Source organism: Phyllopteryx taeniolatus, chromosome 13, assembly GCF_024500385.1.
Source record: "Phyllopteryx taeniolatus isolate TA_2022b chromosome 13, UOR_Ptae_1.2, whole genome shotgun sequence".
Taxonomy (NCBI): domain Eukaryota; kingdom Metazoa; phylum Chordata; class Actinopteri; order Syngnathiformes; family Syngnathidae; genus Phyllopteryx; species Phyllopteryx taeniolatus.
In genome coordinates, this window is record NC_084514.1 from 23,324,340 (window position 1) to 23,341,657 (window position 17,318).

At 44.0% G+C, this 17,318-nt stretch overlaps 1 protein-coding gene across 4 annotated transcripts in view; it reads right to left on the reverse strand.

Annotated features, from left to right (window-relative positions):
- Nucleotides 1-217: 217 nt before the first annotated feature.
- LOC133488143 (E3 ubiquitin-protein ligase TRIM35-like) overlaps nucleotides 218-17,318 on the reverse strand; it is a 47,337-nt gene continuing 30,236 nt past the window's right edge. For 2 of the 4 annotated variants that reach the window (XM_061795673.1, XM_061795672.1), the window contains one exon: nucleotides 218-7,950. In XM_061795673.1, the coding sequence (XP_061651657.1) occupies nucleotides 7,403-7,950 (548 nt within the window). In that variant the 3' untranslated portion in view covers nucleotides 218-7,402. Of the gene's footprint in view, nucleotides 8,703-14,330; nucleotides 15,901-17,318 lie in introns of those variants that run through there. The other 2 variants (XM_061795674.1, XM_061795675.1) reach the window with 2 other exon arrangements.

Here is a 17,318-nt window from a genome sequence, read left to right on the forward strand (position 1 = left end):
AAAGTAAATTTGAATCACCGTCCTACTGAAAAGAAACAGTGTTCTAGACTACCCTAGGTAGTATTACACTGAACCAAATTCTTTCAAATGGGGAAAGGAAGTAGTAAAATAAAAAACAGGAATACACTGCAGTGTAAAGGTTGGAGGTTCATTAAATTAAATTTAAAAGAAAAAAAGAAACAGGATCCTGATAAAATTTTATATTTAGAGACAGGGATAACCGAACACGGCTTTAATGGTTGGTTAAATACACAAAAAATAGCCGCGTTGCAGGAATCAAATTATATAAAAAATAAAAGACAAGCCACCGTTAAACGTGGGAAAGGCTGTTGTCTGCAGCCTTGGAGCTTATCACAAAAATAGAAGATAAAAAAGAATGTGATGAGCTGCAGTAATACAGAGCATGCGTACCAAACCCACGCACATTGTTAAATTCATTAAGACCAGACACTACTGTGTTTACAGTAGTGGACATTAATGCATTAATGCATTAATGCATTCTTTTCAGTACCAATAGAAAATAACAGTCAATTTTGGTTTGCATTCACATTTGAAAAAAAAAAAATATATATATATACATTTACTAGATTACCGCAAGGTTACTGTGAAAGTCTAACTAATTATTCACAAGTTATGACAACACGCATGTCTTCTGGCATCTACAGATGAAGACACATGCAAAGATTCATTGACCTTACTGCATCATCTAACAGAAGAGGGACATAAAGTTAACAAAAATAAATTGCAATGATGTAAAAGACAAGTTAAATATCTAGGCCATAATTTAAGTATAGGAGGAAAGACTATATTAGAAGACAGGAGAGCTATAGTCTTAAAAAATCCTAAACCACAGACGAAGAAACATAATAATCATTTTTAGGTCTGACAAATTATTGTACAGCATGGATTCCAAACTATGCAGAAATTGTTGCACCATTGTCAAAATTAATATATGAAAACAACCTTAAAATGACATCACCTGTTTAATGGAGTACAGAGGCAGAAAAGGCCTTCTGTGACATTAAACAACATTTGGTCTCCAGTGCTGCGCTAGGCCTTCCAAATTTAATGATAAAACATTCATTCAAATGGTAGATTGTAAAAGCTATTGCATGACCTCCGTACTTACACAACAATACGGTGATAAGCTAAGACCAATAGCTTATTTTTCAACTAGAGAGCAGTTCACCCTAAAGGTCCCACATACAGTGTCTGCTCTCCTATTGCAAATCACCTGCAAGACATTTATCTTGCATTGCCATCTTGCTATCAGAACCACATTTGACTGTTGAGCGATGCACAACCTTAAATCCAGCCACACTAATACCCTTAATGATGAAGGCACGCAGCATGATTGACAGGAATTGGCTGAACAAGCTGCTGAATTAGTAGCATTAATCGAGGCATGCAAACTAATGATAAATAAAGATGGTACAATCTATACTGATAGCCAATATGAGTATTCCACAACAAGAACGCAATTATTGGGAAAAACAAAGTGCAAAACTACAAAATGAAATTTACATTAGCACAGGAAAAAAAAAAAAAAAAAAAACTATTCAAATGGGCTGCTATATTGAGACATGCTGTGTCACGTCTCAACCGGAGGGATGGTGGCACAGATAGATTGACACTTTACAGCCCTAAAAAATAGCAGAAAGAAACACGTGGGTTCATTTAACACACTGTAAGAGTCATTTCAGCTGAGTACTCAAACAGGGAAGGTGAGCAAAAGTCTGATAACGAAGCGGGAGCAGATGTGTAGATTCTGAAAACGCTTGCTGGTCAGTGAAGAAAAAAGACACCAACCCTTTTAGTGAGAACTCAGCAGAAAGGCACACCCACGTTGGTTATGAGATTCGATAAGTTGTTACGTAGCAACTTTGGCTACTATGATGTTGGTTTTGTTTTTGTGGTACATGGGACGTCCCACCCTCAATGATAAAACCCATTTTTTAGATAGAAAATCACCTACCAACTGGACCAATATGACAAACCCAATAATAATAATAAAAAAAAAATTTTTGAATCATTAACTCGTATCAAAAGGAGTACAGCTGATGATCAAAATTGTGGGCATGGCCTCCAAATGCGGCAAAACGGTTTAATATTTTGTGCCCCCAAAATCAAGCTGCTTTAATCATAATTCCATATGCGGCTCTCACCAATGATGCTCAAGAGAATGGGCAGAATTGGGGATTTAGATATGACTGGTATGCAACTATAGGTTTTGAATGGAAACACCTTATTGGTGAAACAGGTTATGATTGGTCCAGTTGGTCAAAAAGAACAGCAAAAGAACAAAGAAAGAAGTTTAACATAAGCAAAACGGCCCATAGTTTAATATTGAAATACAAGTCACCCAATGTGTTTGATAGTGAGCTTGTGGGCCTATTCTGGTGGAAAAGATCCCCACTTCCAAGTAGTATTGTGTTATAGGAACCGTGTTAAACCAAAAATGCCATTGAAAACTTCAAAGAAAGGTAGACAAATTTTAATGGTTAACAACATAACTACTGATGATTGGTTCCTTGTTGTCACAGGAGTTTCAGGACAAAATAACAATTGGTTACTATTGATGGAACAAGCAGCAAATGTAGCGAGAAAAGATTGTGTTGTTTGCATGGGTCCCAGGCCTTTGTTGCGCATAGTTCCAGCACAATTATCACAAGATTGTATTATTCCATTTGCACACTGATTGAGGAGCATCTGCAACATTTGCACAACCATTGTCCCAGATTATCGCACTACTCGTCACTTTAAACCGCATACACTCCTTGAAGTCTCAGCGCCCTTTGCACAATGATCTTTGCACCGGACTATTGCGATATTAGTCATTCAAACTGCTGCTAGAGGACTGCATCTTTTTGCACAATTATTTTTTGTCAATGTCTTTATGTCTCCAAAGTGTTCTGTAAATTGACTGTCTGTTGTACTAGAGCGGCTCCAACTACCGGAGACAAATTCCTTGTGTGTTTTGGACATACTTGACAAAAAAGAGATTTATCCTGGCAGAGGCAAAATTATCCAACATAAAACATACATGGTGTTCCTCGTGGGGTTCCTAATCAATACAAATTAGCTGACCAAGTTGCAGGAGGATTTGAATACTTCATATGTTGTTGGTGTACGATTAATAAAAATGTTGATGGGATAAACTATATCCACTTCAATGTACAGAGATTAGGAAATTGGACTCAGAGTGGGTTGGAAGCTGTGCACGAGCAGCTCAAGGACGTTCCAAAGACCGCATAGCTGTCGACATGCTCCTCGCAAGAGAGGGAGGTGTTTGCGGTATGTTTGGAGAACAAACAATACTGCTTCAGATGGCAGCTTGACCAGAGCCATCGATGGTCTACGGACCCTCAATCAACACTCCTTGTGAAACAGCTGAATGGACGTTTTTGGTAAATATAAAACCCTAATTTCACCAATATTGATATCAATTGCTGTTTTTGCAGCCATTCTGACATTGTGTGGATGTTGTTGTATCCCATGCATTCTGGCATTAATCAGTAAATTAATCACCACAGCCATAACCCACATGGAACCGTATGGAGCAGATTTATCCTTTATTGGAGGTTGATAATAATGACGATGATGATGATGATGTTGTTTTACCTGATTTGTTTCCTGATCCAGGTGATTACGATGTTTAAACTACAACATTCATGTATGACAAGTTTACTCTGAGTGTAAATGTATTTGTTTCATAAAAATGATTCTACAATTAAAAATCGAAATGAAGTGACTGTAAGATGATATGAGAATTTGTGCAAATACATGATAAACAGGAGGGAAATGTTAAATATATTCTAGAAGTTATCATTTATTTGCTTAGCTTGCATTAGTATTATGGACGATTTTAGATGTCTCGCCTTCGAAAAGATGACTCAGCATCATCCGATGGAAGGGTGCCTGGACCAAGGACGTGATCGGATGTGGTCGGGTCGGGACAAGTGTTGGTCCAATATTTTGTGTTGTGTCTCATTGCTTAGAATACTATGTCTGGGAAAAACCCTCTTATTATCAAATATTATGTGTCGTGTCTTATTGTTTAGAATACTATGTCTGGGAAAAACCCTCTTATTATCAAATATTTTGTGTTGTGTCTTATTGCTTAGAACATTATGATTTGTAAATCCCTCCTATTTCAAATAAATGCAGGAGCGAGGGGGGGGATTGTTTAGAGCGTGTTGAGAGGCTGTGATCTGAACAATCTCCCATACGCCCTCCTCATGAGAAAAAGAAACCAGCGTCTTCATTCCTTTTGTGTCTATTTTTTATAATGTTGGGTAAGATAAATCCAACAATTATTATTATTTCTTTCCATTGATGTCCTTTTGTGTTTATTATTGATGACTGATTGATTAATTAAAATCTTCTTCAAAATGTTCCCACAAAGTCGGGAGCAAAGAATTGTCCAAAAGCTCTTGGTATGCTGAATCCTTCAGAGTTCCTTTCACTGGACATGAGGAACCAATATTTTGGACAATTTCATGTGGGAACAGTTTTTCCATTTCTCACATGACTGTGCACATAACAAGGTTTGTAAAGACATGGATGAGAGCATTTGGTGTGGATGAACTTGATTGGACTATACAGAGTCGTGACACCAACACTTTTGCGATGAATTAGAGCGGAGACTGTGAGCCAGGCCTTCTCGTCCAACATCAGTGTGTGACCTCACAAATGTGCTTCTGAAAAAATGGTAAAACATTCCTATAAACACCCGGAGAAAACCCACGCAGGCAAACTCCACACAGGTGAGGCCGGATTTAAACCTGGGTCCTCAGAACTGTGAGGCAGCTCTGCTAACCAGCTGTCCAACGTGCCGCCCCTAATTTTTTCCCTTGAGTAAAATTATGATGATTATTATTATTATTTCTTTGCATTGATGTCCTTTTGTGTTTATTATTGATGACTGATTGATTAATTAAAATCTAAAAGGTTGAGATTTTTCATACTGGATGAGTTTGAATTGAGGAATTGCACATTTACAACAGATGGAAGTGCAGTGCAAATCCTCTTGCCATACCCTCTCACCATTATAAACACATAACGCTTTTTATTTATTTATTTTATTGAAACACTGGTAATCAAAGTCTTTGTAATTATTTACACTACTCCCTAATGTGTCTCATTGGTGGCACATTTCCTTTACTTCCTTTCTATGCCAGTTAGTTCTATCGCTTTTTTCTCATTCATTCCAGCCTTTCATACGCCGTTGTAATTGCCATTGTTTTTTACCTTTTGCCTGTACTTGTTGACACCGCCTTTAGTCTACTGCTTGGATTTGTTTACTACAACCCCAATTCCAATGAAGTTTGGACTTTGTCCATCCATCCATCCATTTTCTGAGCCTCTTATCCTCACAAGGGTCGCGGGAGTGCTGGAGCCTATCCCAGCTACCATCGGGAAGGAGGCGGGGTACACCCTGAACTGGTTGTTAGCCAATCGCAGGGCACATATAAACAAACAACCATTCACATTCACACCACAATTTAGAGTCTTCAATTAACCTGCCATGCATGTTTTTGGGATGTGGGAGGAAACCAGAGTGCCCGGAAAAAAGGCAGGGGGAGAACATGCAAACTTCACACAGGCGGGGCCGGGATTTGAACCCCTCAGTACTGTGAGGAAGACGCTCTAACCAGTTGGCTACCGTGCCACTGTTGGGATGTTGTGTTAAACATATATAAAAACAGAATAGAATGATTTGCAAATGTTCAACCTATATTTAATTGAATACACTACAAAGACAAGATATTTAATGTTTAAACTGATAAATGTTATTGTTTTTAGCAAATAATCATTAACTTAGAATTTTATGGCTGCAACACGTTTCAAAAAAGCTGGGACAGGGTCATGTTTACCACTGTGTTACATCACCTTTTCTTTTAACAACATTCAATAAACTTTTGGGAACTGAGGACACTAATTGTTGAAGCTTTGTAGGTGGAATTATTTCCCATTCTTCCTTGATGTACAGCTTCAGCTGTTCAAGTCCGGGGTCTCTGTTGTCGTATTTTAGGCTTCATAATGCGCCACACATTTTCAATGGGAGACAGGTCTGGACTGCAGGGAGGCCAGTCTCGTACCTGCACTCTTTTACTACAAAGCCACGGTGTTGTAACACGTGCAGAACGTGGTTTGGCATTGTCTTGCTGAAATAAGCAGGGGCGTCCATGAAAAAGACATTGCTTGGATGGCAGCATATGTCTCTCCAAAACCTGTATGTACCTTTCAGTATTAATGGTGCCTTCAAAGATCTGTAAGTGACCCATGCCATTGGCACTAACACAGCCCCATACCCTCACAGATGCTGGCTTTTGAACTTTGCGTCCATAACAGTCCAGATGGTTCTTTTCCTCTGGCCCAGAGGACACGACATCCACAATTTCCGAAAACAATTTGAAATGTGGACTCCTCGGACCACAGAACACTTTCCCATTTTGCATCAGTCCATCTTAGATGAGCTTTGGCCCAGAGAAGCCGGCGGCGTTTCTGGGTGTTGTTGATAAATGGCTTTTGCTTTGAATAGTAGAGTTTCAAGTTGCACTTAAGGATGTATCGCCAAACTGTATTTACTGACATTGGTTTTCTGAAGTGTTGCTGAGCCCATGTGGTGATATCCTTTACACATTGATTTTGGTTTTTGATGCAGTGCTGCCTGAGGGATCGGCCTTGCCGGTTAAATGCAGTGATTTCTCTAGATTCTCTGAACCTTTTGATGATATTATGGATCGTGGATGATGAAATCCCTAAATTCCTTGCAATTGTATGTTGAGGAACATTGTCCTTAAACTATTCGACTATTTTCTCACACACTTGTTCGGAAAGAAGTGAACCTCACCCCATCTTTGCTTGTGAATGACTGCGCAATTCAGGGAAGCTCCTTTTATACCCAATCATGGCACCCACCTGTTCCCAATTAGCCTGTTCACCATTGAGATGTTCCAAACAGGTGTTTGATGAGCATTCCTCCACTTTTTCAGTCTTTTTTACCACCTGTCCCAGCTTTTTTGGAATGTGTTGCAGCCATAAAATTCTAAGTAAATGATTATTTGCTAAAAACAATAAAGTTTATCAGTTTGAACATTAAATATCTTGTCTTTGTAGTGTATTCAATTAAATATAGGTTGAACATGATTTGCAAATCATTGTATTCTGTTTTTATTTATGCTTAACACAAAGTCCCAACTTCATTGGAATTGGGGTTGAACTTTGGACTGTCTTCCGGCAAATGAGTCCTGCATTAAAACATGTTTATTCATACAACACCTCTGTTCTTGTGCTTATGAGTCCAGTCTGCAATGTTTTACCATTGTTATAAACCTTCAAACATGCAAACTCTCCAAAACTGTTTTCTTTTGGTTCTGAGCTAAATGTGTATATAATGCTATTCAGTAGCAATAGTCACACTCGCTTCAGTGATTTTCAATGGGTGTTTGGAACAGGTGGTGGAAAAGTAGGGTCTTAGTGTGCCAGTCCATTGCTTTTTAAACCTATAGATAAGAGTGTTGCCATTGACATCAGAGAAAGTCAGACACCCTCTCTCCCAGTCCAGTTGAATTCTGACTCTGTATGGCCTTCTCCTCAGTGTGAGAGGTGCGCTTTGGCCAGGAGAAGCATAATACTCCCCAGAGAAGAGAGACACAGTCCACAGGCCATCACCAGATTCTTCAGGGTTTTCATCCAATCTCAATGAGTCCTTTCTTTTGACAGTCTCGTTGGCCACGCCAAGAGACCATTGACTGTTATCTCCGACCTCTACCTCCCAGTGGTGGCTCCCAGAGCTGAATCCAGCTGAGCCCAAGATGCCCTTTGGGTTCACAAATCTCTCAGGGTTGTCTGGAAGAGGCTTTTCGTCACACACAAACACACTGGATAGGTCAGGAGACACACCTAAACATGTTGAGCCTGTGTTGGGGTCCAAGGTCACCGGAACTGAGGATCAAGAGACATTGGTGACGTATAATAACATTGAAGCAAGAATGGATTCTGAAGGTAAAACATAATAACACGTTTGGATTAAGTATTCACATTTACAATATGTGAGCTCATGGCACTGAATAAAAGAAATACTGTACACATGACTACTTAGTTTAACAGAAGGCAAAGAGACTTCTTGGATTTGAAAGATTTTAATTTAACTTTCCATCCATCCATTTTCTGAGCCGCTTATCCTCACTAGGGACGCGGGAGTGCTGGAGCCTATCCCAGCTATCATCGGGGAGGAGGCGGGGTACACCCTGAACTGGTCGCCAGCCAACTCACATACACACCGACGGGCAATTTAGAGTCTTCAATCAACCTACCATGCATGTTTTTGTGATGTTGGAGGAAACCGGAGTGCCCGGAGAAAATCTACCCAGGCACGGGGAGAACATGCAAACTCCACACAGGCGGTTCCGGGGATTGAACCCCGTTCCTCAGAACTGTGATGCAGACGCTCTAACCAGTCGCCCACCGTGCCGCTTTTCGTTTAACTTTTTAACTTTTAATTCAACAGGCCTCTTTATTTCTAAATTTCTGAAGCTGAGTGCCCATATTAGGGGTGGTCACAGGGAAGTCCTTTGTTGAAAGGAGTGGGTGCTGGCTGGAATGGGAGGAGGGGGAATTCCGGGGGTCCATGCTGCGGGGCTTGGTGGGGGCTGCCCTCTCGCTCTTTATAGTTGTCCCGCCTGAGGGGCCCCGACCTGCAGGAACCATGTCTCTTAATCACTCACTCAGCACACTTTTACACCATTCACTGTAAATATTTGTTCTTTTTTCACTCGTCACTTCCAGGCACATACACATATTCAGGGTTTCTTGGGAGGCTGATGTGGAGTCGGGAAGGTGCAGGTGTCGAACCGGGTTTCAGTACGTCAGTGCTGTTTCCCGGTCTAGGTGTCCTGCCCCTTCACCCTGCCTGCCCCTCCAACCTGCCTTCCCCCAAGATTTTAATGCATTACACACACTCATCCCCTTCCTATTAATGCACCACATCCATCCATCTCTGGGGGGCGGTGGGTCTTGAGTGGGTGGGCGAAGGTGGGGGCGGTGGGTGGGTGGCTGTGTGGCAGCACTACCTAACACCCCCAGTGTCTCGGGCCACTCCAGATTTTAATGCACCACACCACTCAGGGGGCACTTATACACATGGTTGAGCCAATGACTGCCAGTTGGGGACCTGGCAGTCATAGTAACAGGGGGGAGGTGGGTTTTCACTAGCTTCATGGCGGTGCTCCTTGGGGTGGATGGCTGCTTGGCGTAGGGGCTCCCCTCTCATGCCAATCATATCTAATGTGTCATTGTTCTAGCTATATAATGATTTACTTTCCTCATCTTGTTTACAGCTAGTGCTGTCTTCTGTTGTCTTTTCCTATATTTAGTTATATTATTTAGTTATCTTTTCACTCTGTCCTTTTTTTGTCACTCCCATCTAAAAACCTTGTTCTGTTTGATTGATCGACTTTGATTCTCAATAAATATCCATCAAAATACAAAGAAGCCACAGCGGCAGATTAAAAAGTTCACTGTGACACAGTAAAACTGGGATAAAAGGGATACAGTTCCTCCTTTCTGCTTGACCTAACAACCGAACAGAAAACTGAAAAAAAAAAAAAATGTAGTGGATGTTGTGTGCCCATTTTGCATTTCGACGCCTTCATTCACCTGACTGGGTGGGAAGACCCGTAGTCACTTTCCTCAGGTTGTGACAGTCTTATTTGTTTGTTTATTTTTTTATTTATTGTGAGGCAAACATTTGTAAGACAGACAAATAGACAAACTGTGACATGTTTTGACAGTCTGATGGAGAGGTTTTATGTGTTTATTCGTCTAAACACGACAGTGTTTTTTTGCTCAGATCAAAGCAATAAAAGTATTACTTTGGTACCATCTGTTGATATTTTAGAGTTGATGTTGTTGTTGGGTTTAATTTATTGATGGTGTTTTTTCGTCTCTTTTTGAGATGTCCTGTTTTGTTGGCAATACGAGAATGCACCTTATTTAAGGGAGCATTTACAGTGAAAATGAAAGTTTGTTTTTGCTTCTCTCCATATGCACCTACAAATAGCCCATGTAGTCTGCTTTGCCGTGACAATTTGCCAGTATTCACCAAAACATTTTTGTGTGTGTAAATGCCAAATGGTGAGTTTGACGACATATCACTTGTGTGAAGTGCTAGTGCGCATACTGTATTTGTTTACCAATGTCAGTTTTTGCTAGCTTGTTATTTAGGCTCGTATGCTAGCTAATATTATTGATGAGCCTCATGTGAAGGTGGTTTGTTTGTGTTGATTAATTAAACTACTGAATACAGTCGTTTATGAAACATTGGTTCATGATTGTGAACATTTTGGTGTTGATGGTTTGCTAATTATTCTGTCTGTGTTGTTACAGACAATAATAAGCAAATCAATCCAAATGTAATACCAGTCTGGTCGCGGACTTCAGCTCAGCGTTCAACACCATCATCCGCAAACTGCTCTCCTCCAGGCTCCAAGCGGGCAGCCGTGGACCAATGGTTAAGATCATCGCCTGCCACCGTGGAGGACCTAGGTTCAAGACCCTGACTGGACCATCCGCCAACATCCCCTGGACTCACGGCTGTGGTGTCCTTGCACAAGACACTGATACCCCGAAATGCTCCCCTGGTGCTTCAGCTGCCCCCTGTTCCAGTGTGTTCCACTAACATGTGTATGTGTTCACTGTGATGGGTTAAATGCAAAGAACAAATGTTGTGTACATGCATGCATGTTCATGACAATAAAAGGTGATTCTTCTTCTTCTCCAGCTCAGCGTCTCACCTGCCATCTGCCTGTGGATTTACAGCTTCCTGACAGGCAGGGCACAGCAGGTGAGGCTGGGATACACAACCTTATCTACACGCACCACCAACACCGGAGCACCCCAAGGATGTGTCCTCTCTCCGCTGCTCTTCTCTCGCTACACAAACGACTGCACCTCAACGCATTCGGCTGTGAAATTTCTGAAGTTTGCAGAAGACATCACAGTCATCTGCCTCATCAAAGACAGGGACGAGTCTACGTATCGACAGGAAGTGGAGCGCCTGGAGCTTCGGTGCAGCCGACACAACCTGGAGCTGAACACGCTCAAGACTGGAGAGATTATCGTGGACTTCAGGAGGCATCCTGGTCCAGTAATTTTACCAATAGATGGTGCTGTTGCTCTGTGCTACCTCTGCTTTTTGTGAGCGATTGCGCAATCTGAGGTAAGGCTGGCAGCTTGCTGCCTCACTTCAAATCCTGACCAGGTAATTATTTGAACAAGAAATATGCAAATTCTGCAATTTTAATGATTAAATCATGGACATTATTGGATTAAAAATGAAAATCAGTATAAAATCACAGCCCTTACCATAGAACTAAAATGTAAGAGTTTTATGTAAAAATATTTCTTTTTACTCCTCACATATCGGTGAGGCTCTGCCTCCCTGGACTGTACATCCATAAATTGAGTGGCCTCATAAGTAAATGAAAAATTAATCGAATGGGACACATGCAAACCAAACTGCAACAGTCCAACTGAACGGTTTGGACGGTTTTCAAAAACCATTACACCCCTAGTCTGTATAGATTCCCAGTCATCCAGGTCATGCTGATCTGCATAAATTGAATCAAGGCAACTGGACTATTTTTCTTTATTTAATGTGTCGTTTTGTTCTTGTTTTCCTAAAAGTAAAAAAAATTACTAGGGGAATTGTGTTTTTAGGCTAACAAAATGCAAATCATGCACTTTGTTTGTACCGTCCATCCATCCATCCATCCATTCTCTACCGCTTATCCGGGTCGGGTCGTGGGGGCAGTAGCTTCAGCAGGGACGCCCAGACTACCCTCTCCCCAGCCACTTCATCCAGCTCTTCCGGGGGGATCCCGAGGCGTTCCCAGGCCAGCCGAAGGATGTAGTCTCTCCAGCGCGTCCTGGGTCGTCCCCGGGGTCTCCTCCCGGTGGGACATGCCCGGAACACCTCACCAGGGAGGCGTCCGGGAGGCATCCGAATCAGATGCCCCAGCCACCTCATCTGGCTCCTCTCAATGCGGAGGAGTAGCGGCTCTACTCTGAGATCCTCCCGGATGACCGAGCTTCTCACCCTATCTCTAAGGGAGAGCCCGGACACCCTGCGGAGGAAACTCATTTCGGCCGCTTGTATCCGGGATCTTGTTCTTTCGGTCACGACCCACAGCTCATGACCATAGGTGAGGGTAGGAACGAAGATCGACCGGTAAATTGAGAGCTTCGCCTTTTGGCTTAGCTCTTTCTTTACCACAACGGACCGATACAAAGTCCGCATCACTGCAGACGCTGCACCGATCCGCCTGTCGATCTCCCGTTCCATTCTTCCCTCACTCGTGAACAAGACCCCAAGATACTTGAATTCCTCCACTCGGGGCAGGATCTCATCCCCGACCTGGAGATGGCATGCCACCCTTTCCCGACTGAGGACCATGGTCTCAGATTTGGAGGTGCTGATTCTCATCCCAGCCGCTTCACACTCGGCTGCGAACTGCTCCAATGAGAGTTGGAGGTCACGGCTTGATGAAGCCAACAGAACCACATCATCTGCAAAAAGCAGAGATGCAATACTGAGGCCACCAAACCGGACCCCCTCTACGCCTCGGCTGCGCCTAGAAATTCTGTCCATAAAAGTTCTGAACAGAATCGGCGACAAAGGGCAGCCTTGGCGGAGTCCAACCCTCACCGGGAACGAGTATGCGGACCAAACTCTGACTCCGGTCGTACAGGGACCGAACAGCCCGTATCAGGGGGTTCGGTACCCCATACTCCCGAAGCACTCTCCACAGGACTCCCCGAGGGACACGGTCGAACGCCTTCTCCAAGTCCACAAAACACATGTAGACTGGTTGGGCGAACTCCCATGCACCCTCGAGGACCCTGCCGAGGGTGTAGAGCTGGTCCACTGTTCCACGGCCAGGACGAAAACCACACTGCTCCTCCTGAATCTGAGATTCGGCTTCCCGACGGACCCTCCTCTCCAGCACCCCTGAATAGACCTTACCAGGGAGGCTGAGCAGTGTGATCCCCCTGTAGTTGGAACACACCATCCGGTCCCCCTTCTTAAAATGGGGGACCACCACCCCAGTCTGCCAATCCAGAGGCACTGTCCCCGATGTCCACGCGATGTTGCAGAGGCGTGTCAACCAGGACAGCCCCACAACATCCAGAGCCTTTAGGAACTCCGGGCGAATCTCATCCACCCCCGGGGCCCTGCCACCGAGGAGCTTTTTAACTACCTCGGTGACGTCAAACCCAGAGATAGGAGAGCCCGCCTCAGAGAACCCACACTCTGCTTCCCCATGGGAAGGCGTGTCGGTGGAATTGAGGAGGTCTTCGAAGTATTCTCCCCACCGACTCACAACGTCCCGAGTCGAGGTCAGCAGCGCCCCATCCCCACTATACACAGTGTTGGTGGTGCACTGCTTTCCTCTCCTGAGACGTCGGATGGTGGACCAGAATTTCCTCGAAGCCTCGAAGTCTTTCTCCATGGCCTCACCGAACTCCTCCCATGCCCGGGTTTTTGCTTCAGCGACCACCAGAGCTGCATTCCGCTTGGCCAGCCGGTACCCATCAGCTGCCTCAGGAGTCCCACAGGCCAAAAAGGCCCGATAGGACTCCTTCTTCAGCTTGACGGCATCCCTCACCGTTGGTGTCCACCAACGGGTTCGGGGATTGCCGCCACGACAGGCACCGACCACCTTACGGCCACAGCTCCGGTCGGCCGCCTCAGCAATGGAGGCGCGGAACATGGTCCACTCGGACTCGATGTCCCCCGCCTCCCCCGGAACATGAGCAAAGTTCTGTCGGAGGTGGGAGTTGAAACTCCTTCTGACAGGGGATTCTGCCAGACGTTCCCAGCAGACCCTCACAATACGTTTGGGCCTGCCACGTCCGACCGGCATCTTCCCCCACCATCGGAGCCAACTCACCACCAGGTGGTGATCAGTTGACAGCTCCGCCCCTCTCTTCACCCGAGTGTCCAAGACATGCGGCCGCAAGTCCGATGACACGACCACAAAGTCGATCATCGAACTGCGACCTAGGGTGTCCTGGTGCCAAGTGCACATGTGGACACCCTTATGCTTGAACATGGTGTTCGTTATGGACAATCCGTGACGAGCACAGAAGTCCAATAACAGAACACCGCTTGGGTTCTGATCGGGGGGGCCGTTCCTCCCAATCGCGCCCTTCCAGGTCTCACTGTCATTGCCCACGTGAGCATTGAAGTCCCCCAACAGAACAATGGAGTCCCCAGCGGGAGCGCTCTCCAGCACTCCCTCCAAGGACTCCAAAAAGGGTGGGTACTCTGAACTGCTGTTTGGTGCATAGGCACAAACAACAGTCAGGACCCGTCCCCCCACCCGAAGGCGGAGGGAGGCTACCCTCTCGTCCACCGGGGTGAACCCCAACGTACAGGCGCCGAGCCGGGGGGCAATAAGTATACCCACACCTGCTCGGCGCCTCTCACCATGGGCAACTCCAGAGTGGAAGAGAGTCCAACCCCTCTCGAGAGGACTGGTACCAGAGCCCCAGGTGTGTGTGGAGGCGAGTCCGACTATATCGAGTCGGAACTTCTCGACCTCACACACCAGCTCGGGCTCCTTCCCTGCCAGAGAGGTGACATTCCACGTCCCTAGAGCCAGCTTCTGTAGCCGGGGATCGGATCGCCAAGGTCCCCGCCTTCGGCCACCGCCCAGCTCACACTGCACCCGACCCCTATGGCCCCTCCCACAGGTGGTGAGCCCATGGGAAGGGGGACCCACGTTACCCTTTCGGGCTGTGCCCGGCCGGGCCCCATGGGTGCAGGCCCGGCCACCAGGCGCTCGCCTTCGAGCCCCACCACCAGGCCTGGCTCCAGTGGGGGGCCCCGGTGGCCCGCGTCCGGGCAAGGGAAAACGAAGTCCATTGTTTGTCGTCATCATTAGGGGTCTTTGAGCCGTGCTTTGTCTGGTCCCTCACCTAGGACCTGTTTGTCATGGGTGACCCTGCCAGGGGCATAAAGCTCCAGACAACTTAGCTCCTAGGATCACTGGGACACACAAACCCCTCCACCACGACAAGGTGACGGCTCAAGGAGGGGTTGTTTGTACCGTTTAATTCAAATTGGCCTTTCCTTGTTATAGCTTTTTATTTCATTTATTAAAGAGTGAAGTACTGGACAGACTTACAAATACCATATCCAAAATTACTGCCTATCGAAGGAAAGACCACTGAGTCCATGCTTCTTTAAGTGTAAAAGAGAGATCCAGATCTGCTTGGTGATTTGATGACTGCTACTTTTTTTCCATCAAAGAACAGATGAAGTGAGAACCTGAGATGCATGATACCTTTCCTTTGTAAGCATTTAACATGGCTGTGGTAGTACAGGAGAAGATACAGGATATATCATCCCCCCCCCCAAACATGGATTTCAACATGGGTGTGTAGACATTTTATAGCCACTGTATAGGGCTGCAGCTATCGAATATTTTAGCATTTGAGTATCCTACTAAAATTTGTAGTAATAAGTAATCGAGTACTCGGATAAATTAGATTGTTTTTTATTTGTAATTTTAATTAAATTACATTTATTTTCTTAATTTCTGCTTGGTTAAAGAGCAATTATGAATACACAAGAAAAATTAAGCCATTTCATTTAATAAGTAGCGACCAATTGGTTTTCTTTTTTAGATAATCAACTGTTTTTTTTCTCTTAAATTCACATTGAGCACCAAACTATATTTTCTTGTCTCTAAACAGTTTCAGTGAGGCAATTTCAAACAAATAAAAGTCCATCCATCCATTTTCTGAGCCGCTTCTCCTCACTAGGGTCGCGGGCGTACCGGAGGCTATCCCAGCTATCATCGGGCAGGAGGCGGGGTACACCCTATGCTGGTTGCCAGCCAATCGCAGGGCACAAACAAACAAACAACCATTTGCACCTTCACTTGAGCAGCTAGCATTTTAGCATGTGAGAGGTATAGTATAGGTTCATGGCTGTGCATTTCTGATCTTATAGAACAGCTGACTAAACTCAAACAAGGAGAAAGCACAAATATATACAAATTACACAATGGCATAACATCAACCAGTATTTTAATAGTAATACGTAGCTTGGAACGACGTGAAACAATCTTAATGGTTGGCCGACCTCCGCTGCAGGCGTAAATTAATGCCATGGAACACGCTTGGATAAACTCATAGCAAACTTGACGTGCCAAATGAGTACTCAAACATTTAAACAAGTGCGCCACTTCAAAAACAATGCTTCTCCACAGGCTCCAAACATAAGAACTGTAAGCACCTTATTAATCAAAGCTGCACTTAAGGAACGTCATTAGGTACTAAATGTAACAGACATCAAAGAAATGAGCCACAGCTGTCAATCAAATTTGCGAGTACCCAACAATAGTCACAGAAAAAAAGCAGTAAACACAGCAGCACGACAAGTGAGCACAATTCAAACTTATGTCACTAAATATTGTTCAAAGAAACACCCGATCACTGTAGTGTTGTACAAATCCAAATATGACAGCGTAACAAGTTAATTGCAGTCACTGCTCTGTGATAGATATGAGCAATTCGGTGTTCACCTTGCTGCTCAGTCTCAAATGCACTTTTGGCATTTCATCTTTTTCCCCCCTCACATTTATCTTCTCTGACGTCATCGCCATCTACTTTGTTGTGTTTAACGCGGTTTGCAAATTAGTTCATTTTTGCCATTTTCCCTCTCCTTTTTTTTTTTAATTTACACATTATTCAAGTTGACAATACATTAAAAAATATCTTTGTCAATATAACATTAAATGATATATACAAACAATCAAACAATCCAGTTCAATTAGAAATGGAAAAATGAAAATAAATACAAACCTACAAAAAAAGAACCCGCTCTTTGAATCAAATATGTGCACCTTGCATTGATGATATAAGCACGTTGTCATTGTGCGTTTGCTCTGTTAAGCTTCACAATTAACTCTTTCCTGCAATTAACAGGCAGCTACTGTATATACAAATAGTATGAAACTGAGAGGGCTGGCAGTGAATGATTTAAGAAAGCAGAAAAAACGAATTTTTTTGTCCTCGAAGTCCTCAAAATACGTCGTTGCAGCCCTACCATTGTATATATAGGAAAATATAGTGTTCTTTAAAATAAATGCTATATTTATATGCTATAATTTTGAAGTCATCAACTATCAGAATACGCACAACAGTTTCCAGACGTTTGACAGATTTCTCCACGACGTATAAAAGATCCGCTCATTAACAAGGGTTTCCATCCATCCATCAATTTTCTTTACCGCTTATCC